A 22,750-nucleotide genomic window follows, 5' to 3' on the forward strand; every position below is an offset into this window, starting at 1 on the left:
CCATGGCAAGCGGCCGCGAATGAATCCAGCCGCCGCACCGCGCATGTTCAGGAAATCCGGATGATGAGAACAAGTTAGCCAATCGCAATGAGAGACATGGTGATCCGGATAAAAGTGGAGCCTTTGGGTGAAAAGATCGAAAATGACACGCGGTGGCGACGACAGCGGCTCGGATTGGCGTGACAAGTACGAGCGGCTGCGGGATGCACATGCGGAGTTGAAGACGAAGCACGGAGTACTTCAGGAAGAGTTCAAACAGTAGGGACCTACGAGCGATGCGAGAACGCTCATAGTGCACGTTTTACTTCAGACAAGGCACACGGATCCGATCTAGTTTGTCGCTGGAGGTTGTCGATGGCAAGTCCGAGCATGGTATGTCTGCCTCTCTCGGTGGACAGTAGTTCACTCGGGTCTAGAGTACATTCGAACGTTGCACAGAGAGAACCAGGCACTGACGACCAAGTGCCGAGAGCTCGAGCTGCGTCTAGCGCGAGTGTGTTTAGCTAGTCGACACCACCGTCACGCGACGACTGACTCCATTTACACCATAGTCAAACGATTCCAAATATTCAAGTAGTCGGAGAACACCTGCATCTCAACGGTCCAATGCTCGTGAGCATGCTCGACCCGCAGCTACATTCGTCGACGCAGCCGTTCAAGCGTGCGAATCCTTCCCGCCGTCAACCGCGAGCATGGGTCCCACCGCCACAGGGCTCATTTCGGCCTTGAAAGACCAGCTTGGCGCGATGGAAGTCGACTTGGCGCGACTTGGTCAGGAGAACGAGATGCTGCAAGACCAATTGGATCGGATGGACGGAAATGTGGCAGCGCCGCCTTCACTAGACTCGGTTCCCGCTCTTCCATACGACAAAGGCGACATCGATGGAATTGCCATGAGCTCCCGAGTGTCGTCGGCGCACTTGACGCTGCTAGAAGTGAGTGCCTTGTGTCTCGATAGCACTGGCCACTACAAGCCTGCCATGGAGACGCCAGATCCCTTTGGCAGGATGCGAAAACTGACTCGGTTGAACGGTCATCATAGCAAAAGTATGCCGACTTGCAGGCCCAAATGCGCACGACCGTCGCGATTCAAGCGCAGTCGGTGGCCAAGATGCAGTGTCTTTTCGACGAAAACGTCGAGCTGCAGCGGCAAGTGGACCAGCTCGAGCACGTGGCCTGCCAAGTGCCGTCTAAAGATGCCACGATTGCCAATCTGCGCCACGTACGCTCCTCCTCTTCCTTCGATGCGTTCGTTCGGGTCAAGAGTGTGCATGGGACGCTACTCTCATTATAGGATGTATTGACCCTTCGGAACGAGTCCCTGCGCCTTCACGAGGCCATCGATTCGCTAACGACACGGCCCCTCCTTGGTGACGCGCCGCTCCAAACGCTCATGGTGCAGCTCGCAGACGTCGAAGGCCATGCTAGAGTGCTTGCCGCTCAACTGGACAACGAAACACACCGCAATCAGGTCGTCCAGCGACAGAATGCTGCCCTAAAAGCGCGGATTCGCACGCTGCAACAACAAGTGGAGACCTTGAACAAGGCCGAGGCGGATGTGCGTCTCGATCGAGACGAGTTGCAACTGCAGTATGAAGCTGTGAAGCTCCAGGTTCAGTTGTTGCAAGACCCGACCAACGAAGTGCTTGTGGCGGCGCTGACTGCTGCGACGAAATCGACGTGGGCCAATCCGCAGGCTGCTCTAGGCTTCCTGGACAACCCGTCGATGCCACAGGCAGACACCCCCGTTCCAGGCACTGGCCATCACTACCACACCACTTTAGCGAAATCACAGTGGACGAGGCAGCTGCTCCGCGATACCGAGCACAAGGCAGCCGTGCTGAAAGCCTTGAACGACGACTTGGTCCAAGAACTCGAGCGGATGCGAGCGCAGCACGCGTTGGAGGTTGCGTTCTGGAAAGCACACACGGTGAACAAGCTGCACCGGAGCGCCGGATCTGACAACCACCAGGCGAGAACAGCACCATGCCAAGCTAGCCAGCGCACTCGGACATTGCACGAACAACAACGTCAGGTTCGAGCGCAAGCCACGACGAAAGACATGCGGGGCAATGGGCAAGGCAAGGTGCTCGAACTGCGGATCCTCTTCCACGACGTGGTCGTGCGCCGACACGACCCATCGCCGTCGGTGGCATCGACGACAGTCTACTTTCTCGCGGTCGACTGCAGTTCCTACGAGTCGCAGCTGTCGCCAGTGTTTGACCAAGATATCTCTTTCGAAGTGACGTACGATCATGTTCCAGACGCCGCCACCATCGCCGTCGAGCTGCACAAGATGCCTCATGATGCAGGCGATACGAGGCCGACGTTGGTCGGGTCGGGCGAGGTCACGATGCCCGAGGCGAAGGTCCGGCCTGTTTCTACGACCGTCCAGCTTGCGCATTCCCGGACTGGCGGCGTCGTGGGCTCTGTCCAAGTCGACCTTCGATGGACCGAACGGGATGGCCACCTCGCCAACGAGCAACTTGCCATGATCGCTACGTCCCAACGCGGTGCTGCATGCATTGACGACGCGTAGCAGTGGCTCGGTCCACGTCCCGAGAGCCTACACGTTTGTTCGCCGCGCAACTGCACTTGGATGTGGACATATTTGCACGTGATAGCTAGCGTCGTCCCAGCAAGTGAGTCGTCGCATGAAGGAATGGCCACACAACCAACATGCGCGGACAGAGTGAGCTGGTCCGTGGGCTAAGAACGGGCGCAGCAGCAATGCACCTGCGTTTTGGCACGTGCGCGATGACTCGAGGCGGTAGCAGCTCAGAGGCAAAGAGCAATGGAGGACGACAGATTTGCAAGACGTGGAACGAACGAGGCTGGCGTAGTCGTTATGAAAGTTAAAAGAGCTTCACGTACACCCCGCCAGCCTTGAACCAGTTTACTCTTTCCACGGACGATAGAGGGCGGACACGCTTAGTCGACGTTGGCCATGGCGACGTCGGCTTCGGTAAACTTGCCCTTGTTCTTGTCGCCGACGGCACGGTTCTTGCGCTCCAGGATCTTCTTGCGGTCCTTGTCGAGCTTAAGCTTGGTGATGACGACCTTGGAAGGGTGGATGCCGGTGTTGACGGCGGCGCCGTTGACCTTTTCCTTGACCACACGCTCGACATGGATGACGAACTTCTTGCGGTAGACTTGAGTCACGCGGCCTTCCTTGCCCTTGTTCGAGCCACGGACAATGAGCACTTCATCGTCCTTGCGGATGGGGATGGAGCGCACCTAGACACGACATGAGGCGGGCGAACACCAGGACGGCTCTTTCTCTCTTCCGTTCCCCGTCGAAACGTGGGTCACGGAAGGACGAGGTAGTCGGGACGACAGATCCCACGGGGGGACACACACACCGTCGCGACACTTACAATTTGTTCAAGTCGCCGCCATGAAGTGCCAGACACCGCCGAGACGGTGTCCGACATGGACTTATGCGCTGAAAAAGTGTATCGAGAGCGCGTTCTCTCGTTCGACACTTTCACTTACGTTGTACTTTTGCTGCAAGTCCTTGGACAAGGACGCGCTCATCAAGACGCGGCGTTGGGTCGAGTGGGCACCGAAGTGGGCCTTGCGGCACTTTCGGCGGGAAGAAGACACAGTCGAGTTGAACTTCACTACATTGCACGTGAGCCATCCGCGATCGCCGCCGCGCACGGACGTACTTTGGTTGGAAAGAGTAAAATGATCTTGTGATCGCCCTCGTGCCAGTGGAATTCGCCGACGCCCATTTGCACCAACCAACCTGTCAGGCCAAGGAGCCAATCACAGACGAGGGTTGCCATGTTATCCGGCATGGAGCAGGCTTTCCGGATAGGTCTGCATATATTATTACACGGCGGAGGGGCAGCATGTTCCATAGAAGATGAAGCGTCAAGAGGGTTGCGGCGTCATTCAGGCAGACGTGGGCAACTATGCATTGGATAAGAGCGCGCGCTATCTAGCCACACCATGACAGGGCAGGCGCTGTGTTGAGAGCGAGCGCCGAAGGGATGGCATGGACGTGGGCGGCAGCACCATGGTGTGCGTGCTATGTTCTGTGCGAATGGTGCATGCGAATGCTGCGCAGAGACATGGACGAGGCGGTGATAGTAGATGGCTGCTCGATGGATTGGATTGCAGTCGCATGCGAAAACAACACTCGTGGGAGCATGGCGCTCGGACGACTAGGAATACCTTGACCTGCGGTTGTTCGGGCGGTGGTTCGTTTCGGGTCGATATCCCAATTCGCCGGGGGGTGCGACAGTGGTAATCGCACGTGTGGGCAACGACCTCGGCTTTCCATCACCGTTCCTCGTGGGTTGTAAAGCACTTTTCGACGCCGACCACCGCTACATGACACGAGGAAGACAACTTTCGACGGTGCCTTTTCATTCCAGGGAAGGACTCCCACTCGCTTGCTCTTGCAGGCTTTGGTTCCCACCCATGCGTCGGAGGCAACCCAGGTTGATGGCCATTCCGCGATGAGTTTAGGCTCGCCCATCGCCGCGTGCTGGTCTGTCCACTTGTCTCTCGCGACCTCGACACTAGCCTTTCATGGCTGTGGGTCATGCAAAAAGGTGAAGTCACCGCTGATTAGTCAAAAATGAAGGTTTTTACTCTTACGAGCCAATCAAAACACTTAAGGACCATTCCACTCCATCACTATCGTCAGAGGCGCCGCCGCCTGTGATGAAATCCCCAAGGACGGTCGCGGAGTCAGAGCAACCCAGAGAGGATCGCGGAGTGATGGCATCGCGGTTTATTGCGGCCACGTCTGCCAGGTCCCAACGACAGCCTCTGCAAACGCAAGGAACTGCGTCAGCACCTCTACACAGACGGTGAGCGTAGCACATGCGCGGGATGCCAGTACCAGGCATGATTCCTTTCTCCGTGGACCAGTGTATGCAGAGCGGGAGGAAGAGCATGTTTCGAAACTGGTTGACCCGAATGTTCCATCGCCTATACGTTGTGTGAGAACACCGATTCGTTGAGAGACATCCTCGTCGCGCACGTTTGCTCAATGATGGCGAGTTTCGCCTTGCGCTATCGTCCCATGAGCGATGTGGAATCCATGGCACAGCAGGGGGGACAAAGACGTACCTCGACGTCAGGAACGTCCGACTTCTTGTCCAAGAGCTGTCGCTCCCGCTCAGCCAAGATCGACAACCTACCCACACACGACACAGCTGTCTCTCACGTGGAACAACGGTAACGGAGACACGTACCGAGCGTGATTCACGTACAGGTCCAATGCCACGTACGCCCCCCATGCCATGCACGATTGCCGGGAGCACTTGGATGCATCGAGGGAGGGAAACCACTTTGGCGCGCTACGGGAGAATGTGACACCGGTGACGGAGAATGCGTCGACGACGTACACAAAACCGACAAACGACGCGTGTTCGAGTGGATAGTACAACAGCATGGAGTACACTTGCAGGGTCACGACCCGTTTGAGGTGGTCGTTGTCGTCTGCGCCGACCCACGACCCATTCTTGAGAGCTTCCAGGCACTCAAATATTCCGGTGAAACGGGTGACATAGCGTGCATACGCAATTTGACCGGCCACGGCGCTCAACCCCTGCGAGTGCCGTGTCGGCTTCTTCGCATACAGCTCGATAACTCTCGCGAGGAACGCAAAGCCGTACCCGATGGACTTGGACACTTTGTCTGCCTTGTACGTCGAGCTCGTGTACCCCACGATCTTGACGAGCGAATCCGCCGTCCGTCCTCCACCGGCGTCACCCATGCTGCGGTCGCTGAACAGTTGACGTCGACACTTTTTTATTGTATATTACACCATATGTGAATCCTACATTTTAATTAAATTTGTCACTTCTGGCGAGTTATTTTTGGGGTGTGTGCAAATCTGCGCGCGGGTGCCACGCCGGCGAGATGCAAGTGCCCGAGGGTACCTGACATTATATATATATACCTATTGAACTATCGAGCGCGAGATGGAGGTGTAGCTCACGCAATTTGGCTCTTCCGCTTATCCCACAGCGCCTTGATCATGGGGGAGATCGACCGTGGGTGGAGGTACCACCGGTCTTTGTCGGGCGACGTCTTGAGGAAGGACCTTAACAAAGCGCGTTCCTCGATGTGTTCAATGCGCTCGTACGTCTCGAAAAACGTCACGTTGTCTTTCCAGTTCATGCGTCGCCACAGATGCATCGAGTTGGCCCATTCCTTCATCAAGTCGTGGGTGGGGGCGCTGAACTCCAGCACTCGGGTCTCGCCAAGTTTTATGCGTCGGCCTTCAATCCGCGTGACTTCGGTAGAGGACACAGTGAAGCGATGGGGAAGCAACGTCGGGACTTCGCATTCGGCCTTGACTTTCGTAATGCGCCCGGGAAGCGACAAGCTGCCGAGCATAATCCCACCTTTCTCGGAGAAAAACTTGAGCACACCGTCGCTGAACACGCAGAACACCATGGCAGGCTTGACATTGCCCGAGCGCGGATTATGCTCGATGAGGATGAGGTAGCCGTCTCGGTACATGATAAACTGAAGTGGACTCACGGACGCGGCGGAGGTGGCGGCAATCAAGATGACGTTTGTTGTTGGTGCGGGTAGGAATAATGGGGGGATTTTAATATACGTTGCAGCACTTTAATTCCCAACCTCCGCATTGCTTATAAAAATCAAGCTAGAATTGACGTGCATTTGACGAGCATCCATATTAATATTCCAAAGTTTTATTCGATTATGTAGGCTTGCAGGGTCGCCACACTGGATGTTTGGCCAATCAAAATCGACGTGCCTGGAGAGAACCTGTGGAAATGAATACTTTAAAATTCAGTCGATTTTGACAATTCCACGACCGAGAGCGATGATGCAGACGATGGGGACGTAGGCGACAGGACGACGGACATGATGCGGACTCGAGAAACGTCACGAGCTGCTGCATCTATGTCTTTATTGACATAGGAAACGAATGATCTGCCGTCGGTGCGCAGGACTCGACACAAACGATGTCTTGACTCTTCCTCGTCCAAGGTCAACTCAACAAACTGGCACGGCACCGCAACTCCATTGATAAAGGGATGGAATCGGACTGAGATGGATCATTCATCTTCGCGGCGCAGTGTTGCATCAAACGACGACAAGTTTTCGGCTGAAAGCCCTGTTTTGGTCGTTGAAAACGAGTTGTGGCCAATTCAGGAATCGATAATGGCCCAAGCCCAACTCGAAGTCCCTTTGACGTTCCTGTCCTAGGTACGAATCCTTCATGCAGGGCTGTGCAAGTCTGCTCACATGCACGGCGTCGAGACTTACCAAACCGCACCTTCTACCCTTGATCAATACTCAGGCAGCGCAGAAGTATGCCATGTCAATAATACTTGTATGGGATGTGGAAACGTATCGGCATGTATTGGCGTATCATCAATTACGACGCCGATTCGAACTCCTCTACATCAGACATTGCTATGCTACCAAAGGTCAGAACAACCAGCAACACCTGCGTGTTCATCACGCGTCCGGCAACTACTTAGTGGTGGTGGGCGTCGTGGTGGTCACCCTTCTTGGCGGCTTGGGCGGCGTGCTTGTTACCTGCACGAACAGCTCGCATCAGTTCTGCGACCAATCATGTCAAGCACGTACGGTGACGACCCAAATAGGTAGAGGTGATTCCAGTCATGCCGACAATAAGCAGGATGTGAACAAGGGGGGCCACCGAGTTGGTGTGGACGTGACGGGTGCCGTAGTTGTAAGCAAAACGCTGGAAGAACTGGGCAGGGCCGGTGGGGGGGCCAGCGGCATTGCGCACAGCGATGGCCTTCTTAGCGCTTTGGATCCATTCCTTGGTCGCCAGGCGGCTCGCTTGGTATTCGGCTTGCAGTTCCTTGGCGGCGGCAGAGCTCATCGCGTCACGTCAATAAAGGTGAGGTCAACTGACGGTGACGAAGGGGCTGGTGCGTTAATACTTGAGATTTGTATACACTACAAAGATCTATATATTCGTTTGGCCAATCGCAGCACACGTCAAAAATATACGATCCAATCGCATCGCACACGATGCGGCTTCCACGACTGGCCAGTCGCGCAGCCGCTCGGGATCCGGATGATATCCGGTTATGACGGCTTGCGATCTCAACGCGAAAGGGCACACGCGCAGACGAATGCACCGATGTCGCGGTCGAACAACGACGGTGAAACAAGGGCTCGTGGAGCGCACCCGCAAGTTGTACAAATGCTACCTGTGGTGCACGTGATCTATTTGCGCGGCTTGGTTGAGGCGGTAGTCTTCTGTAAGACTTCGTCTGGCGTAGTCGACGGATCAAACGCTTCACTAGCATGAGCTGCGAATAGAGGCAACCGCGGATACCGGTGTGCTTAGTCGCATCTGGGCCATGCGGGGGATTGTATTCAACTGTGTGGATACGTCGAAGACTCTTCCTTGCTGATATAAGATGGAGAGGTCAGACCGAAGCGTTTACACATGGCCGAAGCACCATGTTACTGCCGCGATCAGTACAAAATTAAAGTTCTTGTGATTGGGCACTATCTTAAGCGGCAACGCGGCCAACAGGACCGGCATGGTTCCCTCGACGCTATTCATAGGTTGCCCGAACCGAAACGATCCAACGAGTTGGCACGGCCTCTCCATTTCTCTGTCTGGCTTGGCTTGAACTCGCTCGAGCCACGGTCTGATTGCGACGGTGCCATCGTCTGTGCTTCCAGAGTCGACGCCGCCCACCACCGCTAGGACTTGCAGCAACAACACGTCGCTCTCGCGCAGCCAGGATCCCACCACAGCGTTTTAACAAGAGCGAGAGCACTGCACGATGGCCAAAAAGGGAGGCAATGTCGACGTCCTCATCACCAAGCGCGACATCACGATCGACGATGTGATGAACAACCCGATTGCTGTCGGGTACTTGCTCGACTTTTGCCAAAAGAACTTGTGCGCGGAAAACTTGAACTTTGTCATGGCCGTGGACCGGTACAAGGACAAGTGCGAGCTCCTCGATTTCAACGACGAAGAAGACGTCAAGACGTGCGGCGCGATGGCGGCGACGATCTGGAAAGACTTTTTGTCGCGGAACTCGCCGAACGAAGTGAGTCTGCCGTCCGAGGACCGACAGGTCACGATCGAGCGGATGGACAAGATCACCAAGTACAAAGGCAAGCTCTTCGACGTGGCCATCCAAGACGCGATGAAGACGCTGCAAAAGGACATCATGAACCGGTTCATCAAGTCGTCGCAGTTCTCGGAGCTCGTGTCGCGGCTATCCGAGGCCACCGAGGCGTACGACCCGTTCGAGTTGGTCGCGCCGCCCAACGTGACGACGACAGCCGCGACGATCGAAACGGTCGAGATCACTCTCGACTCGATCCTGGGCGACTCGGTGCTGTTTGACGAGCTCCACACGTACCTGAACAAGAGTACGTGCCGTCGTTGGCCGCCTCACGGTCGATCTCATATCGTGCTACATGTTAGAATTCAACTCGGAGAACCTCAAGTGCGTGCGCGAAATCTGCATCTTCGAGGACCTGGCCAAAGAAAAGGACGTGTTCGTGACCAAGAAGAAAGCGTGGGCGATCTACCGCAACTTTGTCATGCCGGGAAGTCAGTTTGAAGTGTCGTGCAGCAACGCGACGCGCAAGAACGTGATGCAGCGCCTCGGGTGCCCCGTCGAAAAAATGTTTGACGAAGTCAAGGAGACCACCATGATGACGCTCAAGCAGGACCTCAAGGGGTTCCTCACCGCGCTCGATCGAAAAGCCATCAAGGACCAGCTCAAGAAGCTCGAGAAAGGTGCCAAGGTCGGGTTTGTCCAAAACCTGTCCAACAAGTTGTTCAGGAAGTAAGCAATGCGACCGAGGCACACCCTCACGGCCATTCCGTGTCGCCGTGTGTGGGGTACATATTTTTCAATACGTTAACACGATAACACATCCACACGGCGCTGTCCACACGACTTTGTTTCACGAAGTCTCCGCTTCCATCCGACCACACGGACGCGCATGGACGTCCATGCGTCGCCAAGCGACACACGGGAGGCAAAGAAGACGGAGCTGCCGACATTGCTGCATTCAAATATCCCCGACATGTTCACAAACGGTCGCACTTGATGAGCGCCACGTCGATGCGGCGAGCAGTTGGACGACCGCCCATCGCGTTGTTGGATGCGACGCAGTGACACACTAGCTCCCACGAGAGCTGGACCTTTGGCGTCGAGTTGGCAAAATGCAGTTGCAGCGTCACGACAAACGTCGGGTTGAACAGCGCCCGAAGCGCCCACACGTCACGAAGGATGCCTTCTTCGACGATCGTGATTGTAACAACGTTTGTGGATGGATCGACCGCAGCGACGTGAACATCTTGGATCGTGTGGAGGTCGTCAAACAGGTATGCTTTGGTCTTCCAAATGCTTTCAAGCGAGACGTGGGGACCAACGTGAAACGCATCGCAGAACGTCGCTCGTTCGCCGACGACTTGGCAATTGTCTCGCGAGTAAAACGGGGCAGACGTCGAGTCGGTCGGTGGGGCGTCTGACAGCCCCACAAACCATCGAAAGTAGGACGCCGCGGTTTCTTGCAAGCACGCTGCGCGTTGCTGGGACACGGATGGATGAATGGGAATCGCAGCGCTGTCTTTCCTTTGCCATGATGACGATGAAGGGGCAGGTGCATCGACCATCGCTGCGGCATCGGTCCGGTAGTCCGACGCAACAACGTGCTGCACGTTCAGTTGATTGTCTTGCATGTGTGTGGACTCTGCCAACGGATCGTAAGTTGGGTGGGGATGGTGCGATGCTGCTCGAGGGGATGAACGGGGTGGAGATGTTGTTGCGATGCTGCTCGTGACCAAAGAAAACCCGAGCAACGCATTGATTTCTTGGTGCAGCCACGAGTTTGACCGGCTCAACTGTTTGACTTGCATCTTGAGCGTCTCCCGAATAGCTTTTTTGCGTTTGCGATTCGCTCGACAGGCAAGGCGATTCTTGAGACGGCGTTGGGTGGCCTTGCTGGTCGGCGCATCGGCGGCATCAAGGTGGTCGTGCACGGTGGGATCACATCGTCCTTGATGAGATTGGTTTGACTTGTCTTGGAGGAGCAGCAGCTGAGCTGACGTATCGTTTTTCATGTGTTCATCATCAAAGCGTGCAGTGGGTGGCAGCGACGTCTCGACGGGACAGTTCATCTTATCGATCTTGACACCTGCATGGAAAACGTGAGTGGGTGTGCAGTCGCAAGTGATCAAACACACAGTATTGCCGGGCTTCGTCTGTGCATTTGGTGCATTCACGAAGATGCCGTCGCAACGAGTTCGATCGCGCCGAGATCTTGTCATGGCAGTACATGCACCGCACGCGAGGGATTTTCTTAGTAGGCTTGGCCAAGGCACCGCCATTCACAGCCAAGGAAGCGGCATCATCTTCTTCAAATTCTGGGGAACCAAAGTACCTCCACTCCGGCCCTCGCTCAGTCGCCGCCGCTGTCCTCTTTGCCGGCGCCTTGCTCATGGCGTGGTCACCTTGTCAAATGTCAACCGTTTGAATACGGCACTTCCCGAGGTCACGTTTTAAAGTTTTCATTATATTTTCTACAAACCATAATTAATTACTAAGTATATCAAGAATCAATAATGAATAATGAAATATAATTTCAACTCCTTGTTGGGAGACTGGGTAGATTATCCGGAATTCACGTGGACAACCGTGGCGCTGAGGGCTTCAGGGTACTGCATACTGAGATACTCAACGTGACACGCGAAAAGGAGCTCTTTTGCAAGTGTATGGACCTGATGAGGTTGTGCGCCACTTGGAACACTGCGCCGTCATGATGTCCATGCCATCGGATCACCACAAGTTCACAGATGCGACACCATCCGGATAACGAGTTGAAGTATGGGTGCACGACATATCCTGTTATAATGAATAGAGACAAAATATTGATTGATACAGGATGCGTAGGTTACCACAACTTGACGGCGAGATGCCGGTGGACCCCGAGGCACCGCACGACGCTGCGGTCGCCACTGGCGAGAAGCGGCCTGTCACCATACGCCGCAGCACCACAGGCGCCGTTTCCTTTGGTGACGTTGGCGATGTGTGCACAGAAACCACCGACGTTGACATCACATCCCTGCACTACCAAGTGACGAAACAGGCGTCCGTGCTGTTGGCTGGTGGTGTCGCCGGAAGCATTGGCAAGACGTTTACGGCTCCATTGAGCCGCCTGACCATCTTGTACCAAGTGCACAGCATGGTGACTCCCACACACAAGGACAAATTTTCCGGGTCGCTCTACCAAGCCTTCATGAAGGTACATCGTGACCATCTTGCACCCTGGCGTCTTATACCTTTCCTAGGTAGTGCGACGTGAAGGTGTGTTCGCCTTGTGGAAAGGGAATGGTGCAAGCGTGGTCCATCGCTTCCCGTACTCGGCCGTCAACTTCTTCACGTACGAAGCCATGAAGGACTTTTTCGAAGCACAAACCGAGAACACATCGCCGATGCTGACGCGGTTCGTGTCGGGCGCGTTGGCCGCAGCGACATCGACGACAGTATGCTACCCCATCGACCTCATCCGCACGCGGTTGATCACACAGCTCGACAACAACATTCGGTGCGTTCGGGTGCATGCGGACACGTCGTTGGCTAACGAGATACCTTTCCAAGGTATCGCGGCATTTCACATGCATTTCATCGCATCCGCGCCGAGGAAGGTACACGCGGCCTCTACCGTGGCCTGTCGGCAACGCTGCTCGTGACCGTCCCGAACATGGCCATCAACTTCACCGTCTTTGAGTCGTTGAAGGATGCGGTTCAAGCTTTCCGAGAAGATCCGACGACAGGCAACTCGTCGCCGCCGCCGCTGACGGCGGTGGACACACTTACGTGCGGCGCCGTGTCGGGCATTTCGTCGTCGATTGTCACGTTTCCCGTGGATGTCGTCCGCCGGCGCATGCAAATCTCAGGGCTCCATGTGACGACGACGTCGACCGCGGCGGAAGCGACGGCCACCGCGTGGGGCATCACGAGGGAACTGTACCTGCAGCAAGGCATCTGGGGGTTCTACCGCGGTCTCACTCCCGAACTTCTCAAGGTGATTCCAATGGTCGGCATCACGTTCGGCACATTCGACATGATCAAACAGCACTTGCACCTTGATGCTTGAGCATGACACATAAAGCATCCACCAATATAGACATCCACCCCTTCACGCGTCCGCATGCGTCATGGTAGCCCATGGATGCGCTACGATGCATTGGCCTAGGCAGGCTCACCTGGCTGCCGACGGGCTATGGTCTCGCCTCAGCAAGAAGCGGGGGGGGGGGTCGATTCAGCACAGTCGCAATGCGTCGTCGACAGCATCGGACATCTCATACGTTGTCATTCCTAGCTGGCACAACATGCCATTATGACGTGGAACGATGCACGTCCACGAACGGCGTTTGAAATGTCGCACCCGTGAAAGATGTACGTAATGCCGGGTGGCCTTGGCCTAAGTACAGTGAGATGGCGCGCATCGGCACGGCCGTGACGTGAAGTCGACGGATGGCCCGAAGCCGTCGGTCAACGGACTCGTTGAAAAAACTATTGAATTGCTCGTCGGTGGATTTTATACTGGACATCTAACACTATCATGGCAGCGGGGGCTAAATCGAGACGGACCCGTCCTTCATTTGCAGCGGCGCGAGGCAGCCCCATTCGTGATCGGTCTCGACGAACTCGCCTTCGGGCGGATCCACACACTGCTCCGTTTCCCACGGGACCGCCGGGATGATGTCGCCGTGGCGAAAGGTCACGACCACCGAGCTACGTTGTTGTTGCCGGGTGCTGGCACAGCATTCACCGAGCATCTTGATCACTTGTCGCTTGGATTTGTTCACGAGCCGCGAGCCATTGATCGCGTGAATGGTATCGCCGATACGGATGCCACCACTCGCTTCCGCCGGGCCCTTCACGCCCTGCCAGTTGCGTGGGTCAGTGCCCCATGTTTTGTTCCTGGGCACGACCTTCGTCCCGTCCACGATGCGGAGGAAATCCGTGACGACGACTGTCGCGGACTTGGTCAAGCGACTACCACTCGTTCGGACGACAATGCCAAGACGCCTTGGGAGATCGACCGGTTTGTTCTTTTTGCTGCCGTTGTCCGAGTCGAGCACGAGGATGGGCAGACCTGCGCGGGACCCGATCGTAACCGTGTGTGGAGCGTCATCGACGTCCGAGTACACTACGTCTGTCCTGCGGTCGTGGCTGAGGATGCCTGTGAGATGGCCCAGGCCGTACGCAGCACCTCCGTTGTGGCCAAGGTAGTAGTCGTCTGGTTGCTGTTTGCTCCATGAATGGCCCATTGTCCGGGCTGTGCGAGCGGGTAGTACGCAAGACGATGATGTGAGATGTCGCTGTCCCGCTGCGGAACGATGCCGTCTGCCGAGTGGTGTGGCAGCTCCTCACCCAGATCCGTCGAGATGGTCGGTTCAAGCCCCAGTGTAATGGAGGCCAAATCGCAATCGAACGGCCCATTAGAATCGCGATTCTATAATTTCACTTCTGTTCTGTATGAAATAGATTAAAATCCAACCCGTAGCAACGCTTGTACTGGGCACTGCGCGCTCGGTCGGCCGTTCGAATTGAGTGCAACGAAACGCCCCGATTTTCGACCAATCAAATCGGACCGATAAAAATAGAGCGCGGCACCGAAAGGCGCCACCGCCGCCTGCTCCTTCCATGGAGACGTCCAAGGACTCGTTCTTCATCGTTCGGTCTGGAACGACAAAGAAGAAGAAGAATGCGTTGCTTGTCCAGGTCCCATCGTCCCCGTCGTCGGCGGAGAAGGACACGGATGCAGCGAATTCGTCGTGTCGTGACGGGCTTTCGCCCAGCAACATGCCGTCGGAAGGCAGAAGCAGCTCGATGTACCCATCCTCGTCGTCCAGTCGAAGTACCACTGCATTTGGAGGATTGCCCTCGTCGTCCAACAACAAGACTCCTGACTCCTACGTACTGACCACAATGAATCGATGCGGGTCGACTCCACAACTCCCCCTCCAAAGCGCGCCAAATTCCCTGGCCTTCAGCTCGACCAAGAAGCGCAACATGACCAAACCGATGTTGTCTTCTTCCAAAGGAAGCGCTCAGCTGGCGCCATTATCCCGGACTGATGAATCTGCGCCGTCCATTTGCAGCCCATGTTCCGCGTCCTCCACTACACCATTCCACGCGACGTCGTATCTCCCCATGCCGCTGGAAAAAGTAAAAGCCGACTACGAACGGGTCGTGTCGTCGTACCGGGCGAAACAAATGGAGATGGAGCGATCCATGCTCGACTTGACCAAACAAGTCCACAAGGAGCGCGTCGCCAACGACGTGTTGACGGCAGAAACCCACTCGCTCAAGGCGCTTGTGACGCAACTGAACCAGCAACTCGACGACGAGCGAAAGATGTCGATGCAGCAGAAAAAGGCCTTTGCGAAGCTGTCGGCGCGCTTCCTCGCTGTCAACGAAACATTAAACAAAATGATGACAGTGTCGACAACGCCAGATACCACCCCCACCAACGCGGCAAACGTCAAGTCCGTACTCAACACCATATCCAAGGAAAACCAAGACTACCAACGCCGCATTAAGGTACCGACGTGTAGTTGAGCGTCCGTGCATGTCGAGTGCTTGAAATGGCCCCCAGCGAACTCGTTGGCGGTGAGAGGGAATTCATGGAGCAATTTATGGCACGGTTGCCTTGGGTAGGTGCTGGAGACTCAACACATGGAGGACAAACGAAGTCTCGTCAATTCTGAAAAGAAGCTCAAGGCGATCAAAATGGAGCTCGAGTCGATCGAGCACATGCAAATGACGCAGCAATCGACCAACGACGCACACGTTCATGCAGGGCTGTCCAGAGCACATGGGGTCGACGGAGCGACGAGTACCGCCACGACGGTCCAAGGCAAAAATGCGTCGCAAGCACCGGTCCTTGCTGGCTTGGCGCCTTCTGCCGCAAGTAGTACACCCACGACCGTCAACGACAGCGACGACCCGCATGCCAACATCCGCTCCATCTTGGAGCAGTACATCGACCCGAACATTCTACGCATCCTGCACAAAGTCGATTCACAGTTTAGCATTTCCAACGCGATCCACTTGTCGTCAACGATGAAGCGGTGGCTGCACAGTTGCCACAGCATCAACACATCCGTCGACATTGGCGTCGTCCTCCAAGAGTACGTGCCATCGTCGAAATGACCAACGCCTCCGTCACGATGCGGTCGTTGTTGCCCTAGCTTGATGAAGAAAGTTTGCACCGTCCTGCAGTGCGACCACGCCGCGGTCTACGTCCAAGTGTCGAATCCGAGAAAACTCGTCTGCCGATGTACGAATGTACGTGGAAGCGCCGGCGCGCACCATGGTGTTTTGTCCAACCAAAGAAACCGCGACTGCGCCACGATCGTCCTGCCTACTTGAAGTGTCGGCGGTGCATCGATTGCTCACGACGGGATATGTGGCGCATAGTTGGGCGAGTCGCATGTTGAAGTGCCGGTCGACAAAGGGATCGCGAGCCATGTCCTGGCGTCGGGCACCCCCTGCAACATTGCCAACGCATACGACGACCCGAGGTTCTACAGCCCGCAGGACAACTTGACGGGCATCACGACCCGAGACGTGATCTGCGTCCCGATATTTGACCACAACCACGACCGACCCGTGGCAGCATTGCGGGTATGCCGGTGCACCGACGGCTCATCGTGGAATTCCACTCGCGCGTAGGCATGCAATTCCGTGCATGGACGAGGGTTTTCAGCCCACGATTTGATTGTACTGGGCCTATTTGGCATTCAGGCAGGGATCGTTCTCGAGCAATTCAAGGTAGAGATGCGACGTCGACGCGCGCCAACGGGATGTGTTCTCGTTAGTTGGAGGTCCTTCTCGAAGCGTCCCACACAAAACTTCTTCGCTTGCACGAGATGCCTCGGCGCCTGGCCCAAGAGTCCATGCCGCATCTCGACAACGTCAGCTTGATTCGGTTTGTTCTGGCCACGGAGCGCCACTTCCACCAAATCCTTGGCGTCACCAAGTTCAAAATGTTCCTCATCGAGAACCCCACCGACGACGACACAAGAGCACGCATGTGGTGCCTTGGCAAGACGCTCGATTCAACCTGCGACACGAAATTTTGTCGGCAATACTACAAGCTGTCGTCGGGGCTGTGTGGCTTGGTATACCGACCGCCCGTGAATCCATCGTTCAACTGCGACGGAATGTACTAGGCGATTTTCCATCCCCATGGACTCACAATCCCCGACCCGCTGACCCATGCCAAATACAACTGTGCGATCGACCTCCCCAACCCCGCGCATGGTCTGTACATCGTCCCGATCTTGTCGCTGTGGGGCAAGCCCCTCGGAGTGCTTCAAGTCGGCCGCACCGTCGTCACGACGACATTCAAGGGCCCCAAGGTCGAAATGCTCGAGACACAAGCGGCCAACGATGCACTCAAATTGCACCTCATTTCTCTCTTTGCGCACTCGGTACGTCCTGCGCCAGTTGCTTGGCTGGCTCATCGGGAGACGCGACAGATTGCCGGCATCTTACACGACGTCATGGCCCACGAAATGTTCGCCAAGTGCCCGGACGAGGTACACACGTCGTTCGCTCGACGAGATGGGAATGAAATTCGGTCGTGCGATGTAGATCAAGCTGGCGCGCATGGGATCGCTCGAACAAAGTTTGGCCGACGAGTCCAAGTCGCATCGGCGACCGTCCGAAATGACCGCGATCAGCGAAGACCAGGTGAAGCAGTTTATGACGTGGGCACAAAAATCCCCCACCACACCACCACACCAAACGGCACGAACGTCCGCGCAACCATCCCCGTCGGCGCCAGGACCTCATGGGGACGCACCACTGGCACCCATGGAACAGTCTAGCGCACAGATACAAGGGGAGTCGTCGCCATCGAATACGCCAAGGACCGCCCGCCGCGCGGCGTCGACTTTAACAGACAACTCGGTTGCAGCAACGCCGCCGCATCCAACCAAGTCGTTGCCATCGCCTTCGTTGGGCACATCAGATGATGATGGGGAAGGTGTGGAGCTCGGCCACACGTCGACCTCGCTGACCGTCTCGGCGGAGTCTATCCACTGCGAAATGCCCGGGGCGGCGTCCATGCCACAGCAACAACCTGAAGAAGAACACGTCCCGCAAGCGACATCACGTGGCACCGCAGAGTACGAGAGCTCGGGGATGGTCGACTCGCGCCGCCGTCGCATGTCGTTGACTGCCTCGACTTGTCCCGTGGAGAGCACCACGAGCGACGCACCACCACCGACAGACGAGCACAGCGTGACATGGGACATCACGGCGGGCCCAGCGCTTCCAGATCCATCCGAAGGCAAGCAGGATGACAGCACCGATCCACCACCGCTGATGGCATGCGACCCCCACGAGGTGACATCGAACCCCTCGATGGTTCCAAGCGACGAAGGCGTGAGAGAAGTCACGGCAGGAGACTTCTATGTCGTCGACAGCAATCCATCTCCTGTCGCTGCGCACGTCGTGGTCGATGGTGGCGCGGACCAGAGCTACGAAGCCCTCCCGCCACCCGTCGACGACTGGACGTCTCAAGACATGCCATCGGTCGACGCATCAACGTGGCGCCACTCGACCGATCGCGCAGATGGGTACGACTCGACTCTGATCGACGGAGCCACCGACGATGAACCCTGTCAAGGCGCCGACGGTACGTTGTTGGTCCGTGACAAGCGCCGTGTGATTTTTCGTGCGTAGGAGGTCCAGCCGAGGCTGGCGATGCAGTGTATGTGGACGATCCGTCGCTACCTCGTGGGTGGATGGCCATTGCGCATGGCGATCACGTGTACTACGAAAACCTCGACACGGGCGAGCAAACATGGCTCAAGCCGACGACGTCGGCGCCATGATGTCGTCGTGGCTGGAGTGCTCTGCGTCGTACGAGCATGGACTGGTAATGGAGGCTGCAACGAACCAAAAGTCGTTTGTACGTCGTCGACATGTACGCGACTCCCGCACTGTGAGACGGCGTCCCGTCGACCTAGTACCCACGTGACGATGGCACAAACGGAATTACACGCAAAGTTACAAGCTACGACAGACGCGACAATCGGGGGATGGTGCGACCCACCCGTCGTCCATTACAGCATGGTGACGTTGCAATCTACCGGGAACAACGTCGTCGTCGTGGTGGTGGCTGGGGCGTGGTGGACTGTGGTCAAATGCACGGGGCTGTTCAGGTCGTCCTCTGACGACGTTGCGACGATCGTGCTGGACGAGTGGTTCGACCCGTTCTCATCATCGACGGCGCCGTCGTCGCGATGTTTGGGGGACACGTCCGGGCGCAGCAGTTGGATGTCAAAGTCGGGGTCGCCACCGGCCATCGCGTGTCGATCGCTGTCCGACGACGACGACGCGCTCAGTCGTGTCAGGTGGTTGTAGTCAAAGTCTTGAAAGAGATCGTTGCCGGCCGTCGACCCGCGCACGGACGTCGGTGTGTCGCACGCAATTTCGTTGGCATGCATGTACGTGTCAAACACGTCGACGGTCGCGTACTCTTTGGCGTACGACTTCATGAGGGTGGCCTGGTCCGGGCTAAACGTGGCCTGGCGCGCTTCGACTTGGGCCCAGTCGATCGAGGCAAACCACGGATGGCGCTTGATCTCGTCGACGCCGTCGGGACCGCACCCGAGGCGGTGTTCCGGCTTCTTTTGGAGCAAGCCCTGCACAAACGCTTTCGAGTGTTTCGAAAACCGGTCCGAGAATGGCACGTCAAACGTTAGGATCTTGTCCTTGATGAGCTGGTTCGTCTTGGCGTTGAACGGCGTCCGGCCATCAATCATTTCAAACACCATCACGCCGAGCGCCCACCAGTCAATCGCGCGCTACTTCGACATGAGCCACCAAACACACTCGCGACGACTCACCGTGTACGGTTTGTTGGTTAAGATATCGGGCGCCATCATCTGGTACGTCCCAACAAACGTGGACGTGCGGTCTGTCGCCTTGATGTTTTCCTTGGACATGCCAAAGTCGGTCAACGCAATGTGGCCTTCCGAGTCGCACAGGACGTTCTCGAGCTTGAGGTCGCGGTAAATGATGTCGTTCGCGTGCAAGTGGCCGAGGGCGAGCGCGACCTCGGCCGCGTACAACCGGGCGCGGTCTTCCGTGAAGTTGCGGACGAGGCGCATTTGGTCGAGGAGGTTGCCGCCCGGGTAATAGTTGGAGAGCAAGTACAGCTTGGCGTCGTTCTGGAACGCGTAGCAGAGGGTCGCAATGAACGGGTGCTTGATGCGGTCGAGGATGCGGCGCTCCGCGTTGGTGGCTTCGACCAGACCACGCGCCACAACCAAGCGCTTCTTGATCGATTTCATCGCGTAAAACGAGCCTTCGTCCGCGCCGTGCTTTTTCCGCACGAGCTTGACGCGGCCACACGCGCCGCGCCCGATGAATTTGACGATTTCAAAATCGGACAAACACAAATCGTCAATCTTGTCGGGTTGGATAAAGATCGAGCACCGGTCAATCAAGTCCATGTCGTTCGTGAACGCCTTGGTCGTTGTCGGGACCTTGATGCCGCCCTTCTTGCGCGGATCGATGAGGCACGGTAGGACTTGGCACAGCTTGCACACGCCCCACAGGTTGAACGTCGGGACGTTCTTGTCTTCGCAGCACATGGCGCAGTACTTGACTTCACACCACGCACACTGGTTCTTGCGCGTGAGGAGGCCCATCTTTCGATGGCAGAGCCCACACCCGCCGGTCTTGCTCTTGTCCAGCGACGTCAGCTTGGTTGTGCCGCTCGCTTGACCGACGCGCGCGGCAAACACACCAAACACCGACGTCATGACGGCACGGAGCGCCCACCCGCCGGAGCTTCCCTGTACACTGGACGGAATCGCGCCGGCCGAGATGCAAATGCACCCGTGGCGCTTTTCCGTCGACACAATCTTTTGCCCGGGCGGGACATCGATCGACAAGAGCCACGCGACAGCGCGGCGACTGAGCATGCGGCGCGCAAAGTACGTGTCCTTGTCGCTTACGTAATGACTCGGTTCGATAAAGCACAGCGCGCGCAGCCGGTCCTGCATTCCGCCATGGCCATTGTCGTGGTTCAACAGCTGCATCACGTTCTGGCACCCGCGCGAGTACGCAATCACAAACAGCTCCGACTCGTACGGCTTGACAAAGTGGTCCCACACGGTGCCGACGTGGACCTTGGAGTGGCACGCCTGCGCGGCGGGGTTCATGATCAGGACGCCATACCCTTCCATAATCGCCTTGCGGAGGTAGTTGAGCATGTTGCCGGCGTCTTCGTCCGCGGACGCGCTGTTCATGCAGATGCTTCGACTCCAGATGCCGGCCTCGCGGTACGGCACGATCACAATGAGTCGGGAGGCCACGTCATAGTCGGCCGTGTGGAAGATGGTGGCGGTCTTGCACTGGCACGGGTGGTCGGCAAATTTGGCTTCATCGCCGTCGAACGGCACGTTGGCTTCAATCATGCCGAGTTCCGAGATCATCTCGCGATGGATACGGCGAACAATATCTTGCATTTTGGCCGAGTCGATGCTGCTGTCGCCCGAGTATGACTTTGGGGGCGGCGCGTAGTCGAGCTTGAGGCCGCCCATGGGCATTTCCTGGAACAAAAAAATATCCGAGTCTTTCCACGAGCCAGTCGACGACGAGTGGCTTGTCGAGCCGCTGCGAAGTGGGAGCGAGTCGGGGGGCGGTGGCAAGTCGCCTTGTTCCGACGGCGGGTGGGGGTTGTGGGACGTCGTGCTGCCGCGCATGCTGGACGTGCTGACATGGCTCTTGCGGTTAGTGAACGACCCCCGCGTCTCGCTCATGCGCTTCATGTGGTACAGGTCCGTGTTGCTCAGCATATTCGCCCGAGGGCCTCCAGCATTGTGCATGGCAACGACGAGTTGTCGGGACGGTCAACGGCCAGCACGAAGGATGGTTTGGTAGTGTCGCGATAGAGGCAGGTCCCTCGTCTGATCCGGATACGGCAGATTACCAATGCAAAAATAGCCCAACGGGAAATGTATTAAATATTACATACAAACATCAAGAGAAGATGGAAACGCTGCCATAAAAATATATTCCCTGAACGACTGGCCCGTTGCCAGCGCTTGAAGTTATTATTCGTCGTCGAACCCAGTGCCCTTGGCTGGCGACGAGCACAGGTTCGCGGCGTTCCGCGGGCCCCGCTCAGCAGACACGCAAAGGGATGGAGAAGGGATGGACAAGACATGTCGGTTGGTTTCCGTGGATTTCGCTGTGGGTTCTTTGCCGCCCAGCCTGACGAATGTTTGAAGTTTTCAATTCACATCGACGTGGCGCAGTGTGTGATATGCGAAACGCCGCAAGTTGGACGAACGACGGAGGAGTGGCTGCAGACGCTTGGGATGCAAACCACCGTGCAACAGCACTGAACCAGAGCATCGGATGCATCGACATATTGCACAGACTGGTGGGCATCATCGGAGGGGCACGCCGGGGACAATGGCCAGGATGACGACGACGCCTTTCTGTCGGTCGACACCAGGACGGCAAAGAGTACACACAAAAAAACATTTTCCGACCAGAAAACGTCGTTCCAAAAGTATCAAAATCGCCAGAACAAGTCAAACGTGCATAAAAGTGACACATTATCGAGGCGGTCACGACCAGGGACGTTGGCGCCCCGACACACGTCTTCCGCAGCCCGTGGAATCGCCACCCACACCCCCGGCCCTCTCCTTTGCGTCCATGCAGTGAGTGTAATGCACATCCAC

The 22,750-nt window shown here is 56.6% G+C and overlaps 11 protein-coding genes across 12 annotated transcripts; 4 read left to right on the plus strand and 7 right to left on the minus strand.

The window, feature by feature from the left end:
* Positions 1-551: 551 nt before the first annotated feature.
* H310_02764 (hypothetical protein) lies at positions 552-2,539 on the plus strand (the record flags this gene model as incomplete). The annotated part of the gene is made up of 3 exons (XM_008866389.1): positions 552-935; positions 1,043-1,222; positions 1,295-2,539. Exons 1-3 carry the CDS (start codon positions 693-695, stop codon positions 2,537-2,539), a joined length of 1,668 nt encoding a protein of 555 aa, XP_008864611.1. The 5' UTR covers positions 552-692.
* A 392-nt stretch (positions 2,540-2,931) lies between these two features.
* H310_02765 (60S ribosomal protein) lies at positions 2,932-3,737 on the minus strand (the record flags this gene model as incomplete). The annotated part of the gene is made up of 3 exons (XM_008866390.1): positions 2,932-3,237; positions 3,496-3,618; positions 3,672-3,737. The coding sequence occupies 3 exons, from the start codon at positions 3,735-3,737 to the stop codon at positions 2,932-2,934; spliced, it is 495 nt and encodes a 164-aa protein (XP_008864612.1).
* An 829-nt stretch (positions 3,738-4,566) lies between these two features.
* On the minus strand, positions 4,567-5,766 carry H310_02766. Of its 2 annotated transcripts, XM_008866391.1 has the most exons (6): positions 5,367-5,766; positions 5,214-5,318; positions 5,089-5,155; positions 5,000-5,031; positions 4,859-4,947; positions 4,567-4,815 (listed from the first exon to the last, which is right to left on the minus strand). In XM_008866391.1, the coding sequence occupies exons 1-6, from the start codon at positions 5,735-5,737 to the stop codon at positions 4,748-4,750; spliced, it is 732 nt and encodes a 243-aa protein (XP_008864613.1). In that variant the 5' UTR covers positions 5,738-5,766; the 3' UTR covers positions 4,567-4,747. The 2 variants fall into 2 exon arrangements, with proteins under 2 accessions (XP_008864613.1, XP_008864614.1); XM_008866392.1 differs by having other exon boundaries at positions 4,859-5,031.
* An 84-nt stretch (positions 5,767-5,850) lies between these two features.
* On the minus strand, positions 5,851-6,558 carry H310_02767 (hypothetical protein). The gene has a single exon (XM_008866393.1). The coding sequence runs from the start codon at positions 6,487-6,489 to the stop codon at positions 5,959-5,961; it is 531 nt and encodes a 176-aa protein (XP_008864615.1). The 5' UTR covers positions 6,490-6,558; the 3' UTR covers positions 5,851-5,958.
* Positions 6,559-7,331: 773 nt separating this feature from the next.
* On the minus strand, positions 7,332-7,898 carry H310_02768 (hypothetical protein). The gene is made up of 2 exons (XM_008866394.1): positions 7,594-7,898; positions 7,332-7,542 (listed from the first exon to the last, which is right to left on the minus strand). The coding sequence occupies exons 1-2, from the start codon at positions 7,853-7,855 to the stop codon at positions 7,481-7,483; spliced, it is 324 nt and encodes a 107-aa protein (XP_008864616.1). The 5' UTR covers positions 7,856-7,898; the 3' UTR covers positions 7,332-7,480.
* Positions 7,899-8,500: 602 nt separating this feature from the next.
* On the plus strand, positions 8,501-9,914 carry H310_02769 (hypothetical protein). The gene is made up of 2 exons (XM_008866395.1): positions 8,501-9,378; positions 9,434-9,914. The coding sequence occupies exons 1-2, from the start codon at positions 8,778-8,780 to the stop codon at positions 9,802-9,804; spliced, it is 972 nt and encodes a 323-aa protein (XP_008864617.1). The 5' UTR covers positions 8,501-8,777; the 3' UTR covers positions 9,805-9,914.
* Positions 9,770-11,503, minus strand: H310_02770 (hypothetical protein). Its single transcript, XM_008866396.1, has 2 exons — positions 11,207-11,503; positions 9,770-11,157 (listed from the first exon to the last, which is right to left on the minus strand). The coding sequence occupies exons 1-2, from the start codon at positions 11,460-11,462 to the stop codon at positions 10,049-10,051; spliced, it is 1,365 nt and encodes a 454-aa protein (XP_008864618.1). The 5' UTR covers positions 11,463-11,503; the 3' UTR covers positions 9,770-10,048.
* A 399-nt stretch (positions 11,504-11,902) lies between these two features.
* On the plus strand, positions 11,903-13,170 carry H310_02771 (hypothetical protein; the record flags this gene model as incomplete). Its single annotated transcript, XM_008866397.1, has 3 exons — positions 11,903-12,264; positions 12,311-12,567; positions 12,621-13,170. Coding segments are annotated over 3 exons (1,118 nt in total), but the record flags the coding sequence as incomplete, so codon positions are not given.
* A 356-nt stretch (positions 13,171-13,526) lies between these two features.
* On the minus strand, positions 13,527-14,443 carry H310_02772 (hypothetical protein). The gene has a single exon (XM_008866398.1). It carries the CDS (start codon positions 14,297-14,299, stop codon positions 13,601-13,603), a length of 699 nt encoding a protein of 232 aa, XP_008864620.1. The 5' UTR covers positions 14,300-14,443; the 3' UTR covers positions 13,527-13,600.
* A 183-nt stretch (positions 14,444-14,626) lies between these two features.
* H310_02773 (hypothetical protein) lies at positions 14,627-21,957 on the plus strand. The gene is made up of 10 exons (XM_008866399.1): positions 14,627-15,575; positions 15,693-16,165; positions 16,226-16,322; positions 16,455-16,661; positions 16,710-16,808; positions 16,856-17,158; positions 17,210-17,470; positions 17,519-17,578; positions 17,634-18,681; positions 18,729-21,957. The coding sequence occupies exons 1-10, from the start codon at positions 14,676-14,678 to the stop codon at positions 18,878-18,880; spliced, it is 3,600 nt and encodes a 1,199-aa protein (XP_008864621.1). The 5' UTR covers positions 14,627-14,675; the 3' UTR covers positions 18,881-21,957.
* Positions 18,985-21,957, minus strand: H310_02774 (AGC protein kinase). The gene is made up of 2 exons (XM_008866400.1): positions 19,898-21,957; positions 18,985-19,855 (listed from the first exon to the last, which is right to left on the minus strand). The coding sequence occupies exons 1-2, from the start codon at positions 21,884-21,886 to the stop codon at positions 19,112-19,114; spliced, it is 2,733 nt and encodes a 910-aa protein (XP_008864622.1). The 5' UTR covers positions 21,887-21,957; the 3' UTR covers positions 18,985-19,111.
* Positions 21,958-22,750: the final 793 nt, after the last annotated feature.

Source organism: Aphanomyces invadans, assembly GCF_000520115.1.
Source record: "Aphanomyces invadans strain NJM9701 unplaced genomic scaffold supercont1.4, whole genome shotgun sequence".
Classification (NCBI taxonomy): domain Eukaryota; phylum Oomycota; class Saprolegniomycetes; order Saprolegniales; family Verrucalvaceae; genus Aphanomyces; species Aphanomyces invadans.

What these genes read in the sequence shown, in the direction of transcription:
- H310_02768 (XM_008866394.1), bottom strand. Translation starts at nt 7,855, where the DNA reads ATGAGCTCTGCCGCCGCCAAGGAACTGCAAGCCGAATACCAAGCGAGC. An exon ending in TACCTATTTGGGTCGTCACC is followed by an intron (nt 7,543 to 7,593) that starts GTACGTGCTTGA and finishes CTGTTCGTGCAG; the next exon opens with GTAACAAGCACGCCGCCCAA.
- H310_02770 (XM_008866396.1), bottom strand. Translation starts at nt 11,462, where the DNA reads ATGAGCAAGGCGCCGGCAAAGAGGACAGCGGCGGCGACTGAGCGAGGG. An exon ending in AGACGAAGCCCGGCAATACT is followed by an intron (nt 11,158 to 11,206) that starts GTGTGTTTGATC and finishes TTTTCCATGCAG; the next exon opens with GTGTCAAGATCGATAAGATG.
- H310_02774 (XM_008866400.1), bottom strand. Translation starts at nt 21,886, where the DNA reads ATGCACAATGCTGGAGGCCCTCGGGCGAATATGCTGAGCAACACGGAC. An exon ending in TAACCAACAAACCGTACACG is followed by an intron (nt 19,856 to 19,897) that starts GTGAGTCGTCGC and finishes ATGTCGAAGTAG; the next exon opens with CGCGCGATTGACTGGTGGGC.
- H310_02772 (XM_008866398.1), bottom strand. Translation starts at nt 14,299, where the DNA reads ATGGGCCATTCATGGAGCAAACAGCAACCAGACGACTACTACCTTGGC.
- H310_02769 (XM_008866395.1), top strand. Translation starts at nt 8,778, where the DNA reads ATGGCCAAAAAGGGAGGCAATGTCGACGTCCTCATCACCAAGCGCGAC. An exon ending in CCACACGTACCTGAACAAGA is followed by an intron (nt 9,379 to 9,433) that starts GTACGTGCCGTC and finishes GCTACATGTTAG; the next exon opens with AATTCAACTCGGAGAACCTC.
- H310_02773 (XM_008866399.1), top strand. Translation starts at nt 14,676, where the DNA reads ATGGAGACGTCCAAGGACTCGTTCTTCATCGTTCGGTCTGGAACGACA. An exon ending in CGTCGGGGCTGTGTGGCTTG is followed by an intron (nt 17,159 to 17,209) that starts GTATACCGACCG and finishes GGAATGTACTAG; the next exon opens with GCGATTTTCCATCCCCATGG. An exon ending in ACCCTGTCAAGGCGCCGACG is followed by an intron (nt 18,682 to 18,728) that starts GTACGTTGTTGG and finishes TTTCGTGCGTAG; the next exon opens with GAGGTCCAGCCGAGGCTGGC.
- H310_02767 (XM_008866393.1), bottom strand. Translation starts at nt 6,489, where the DNA reads ATGTACCGAGACGGCTACCTCATCCTCATCGAGCATAATCCGCGCTCG.
- H310_02766 (XM_008866391.1), bottom strand. Translation starts at nt 5,737, where the DNA reads ATGGGTGACGCCGGTGGAGGACGGACGGCGGATTCGCTCGTCAAGATC. An exon ending in CTGTACGTGAATCACGCTCG is followed by an intron (nt 5,156 to 5,213) that starts GTACGTGTCTCC and finishes GTGTGTGGGTAG; the next exon opens with GTTGTCGATCTTGGCTGAGC. An exon ending in GGAGAAAGGAATCATGCCTG is followed by an intron (nt 4,816 to 4,858) that starts GTACTGGCATCC and finishes CCGTCTGTGTAG; the next exon opens with AGGTGCTGACGCAGTTCCTT.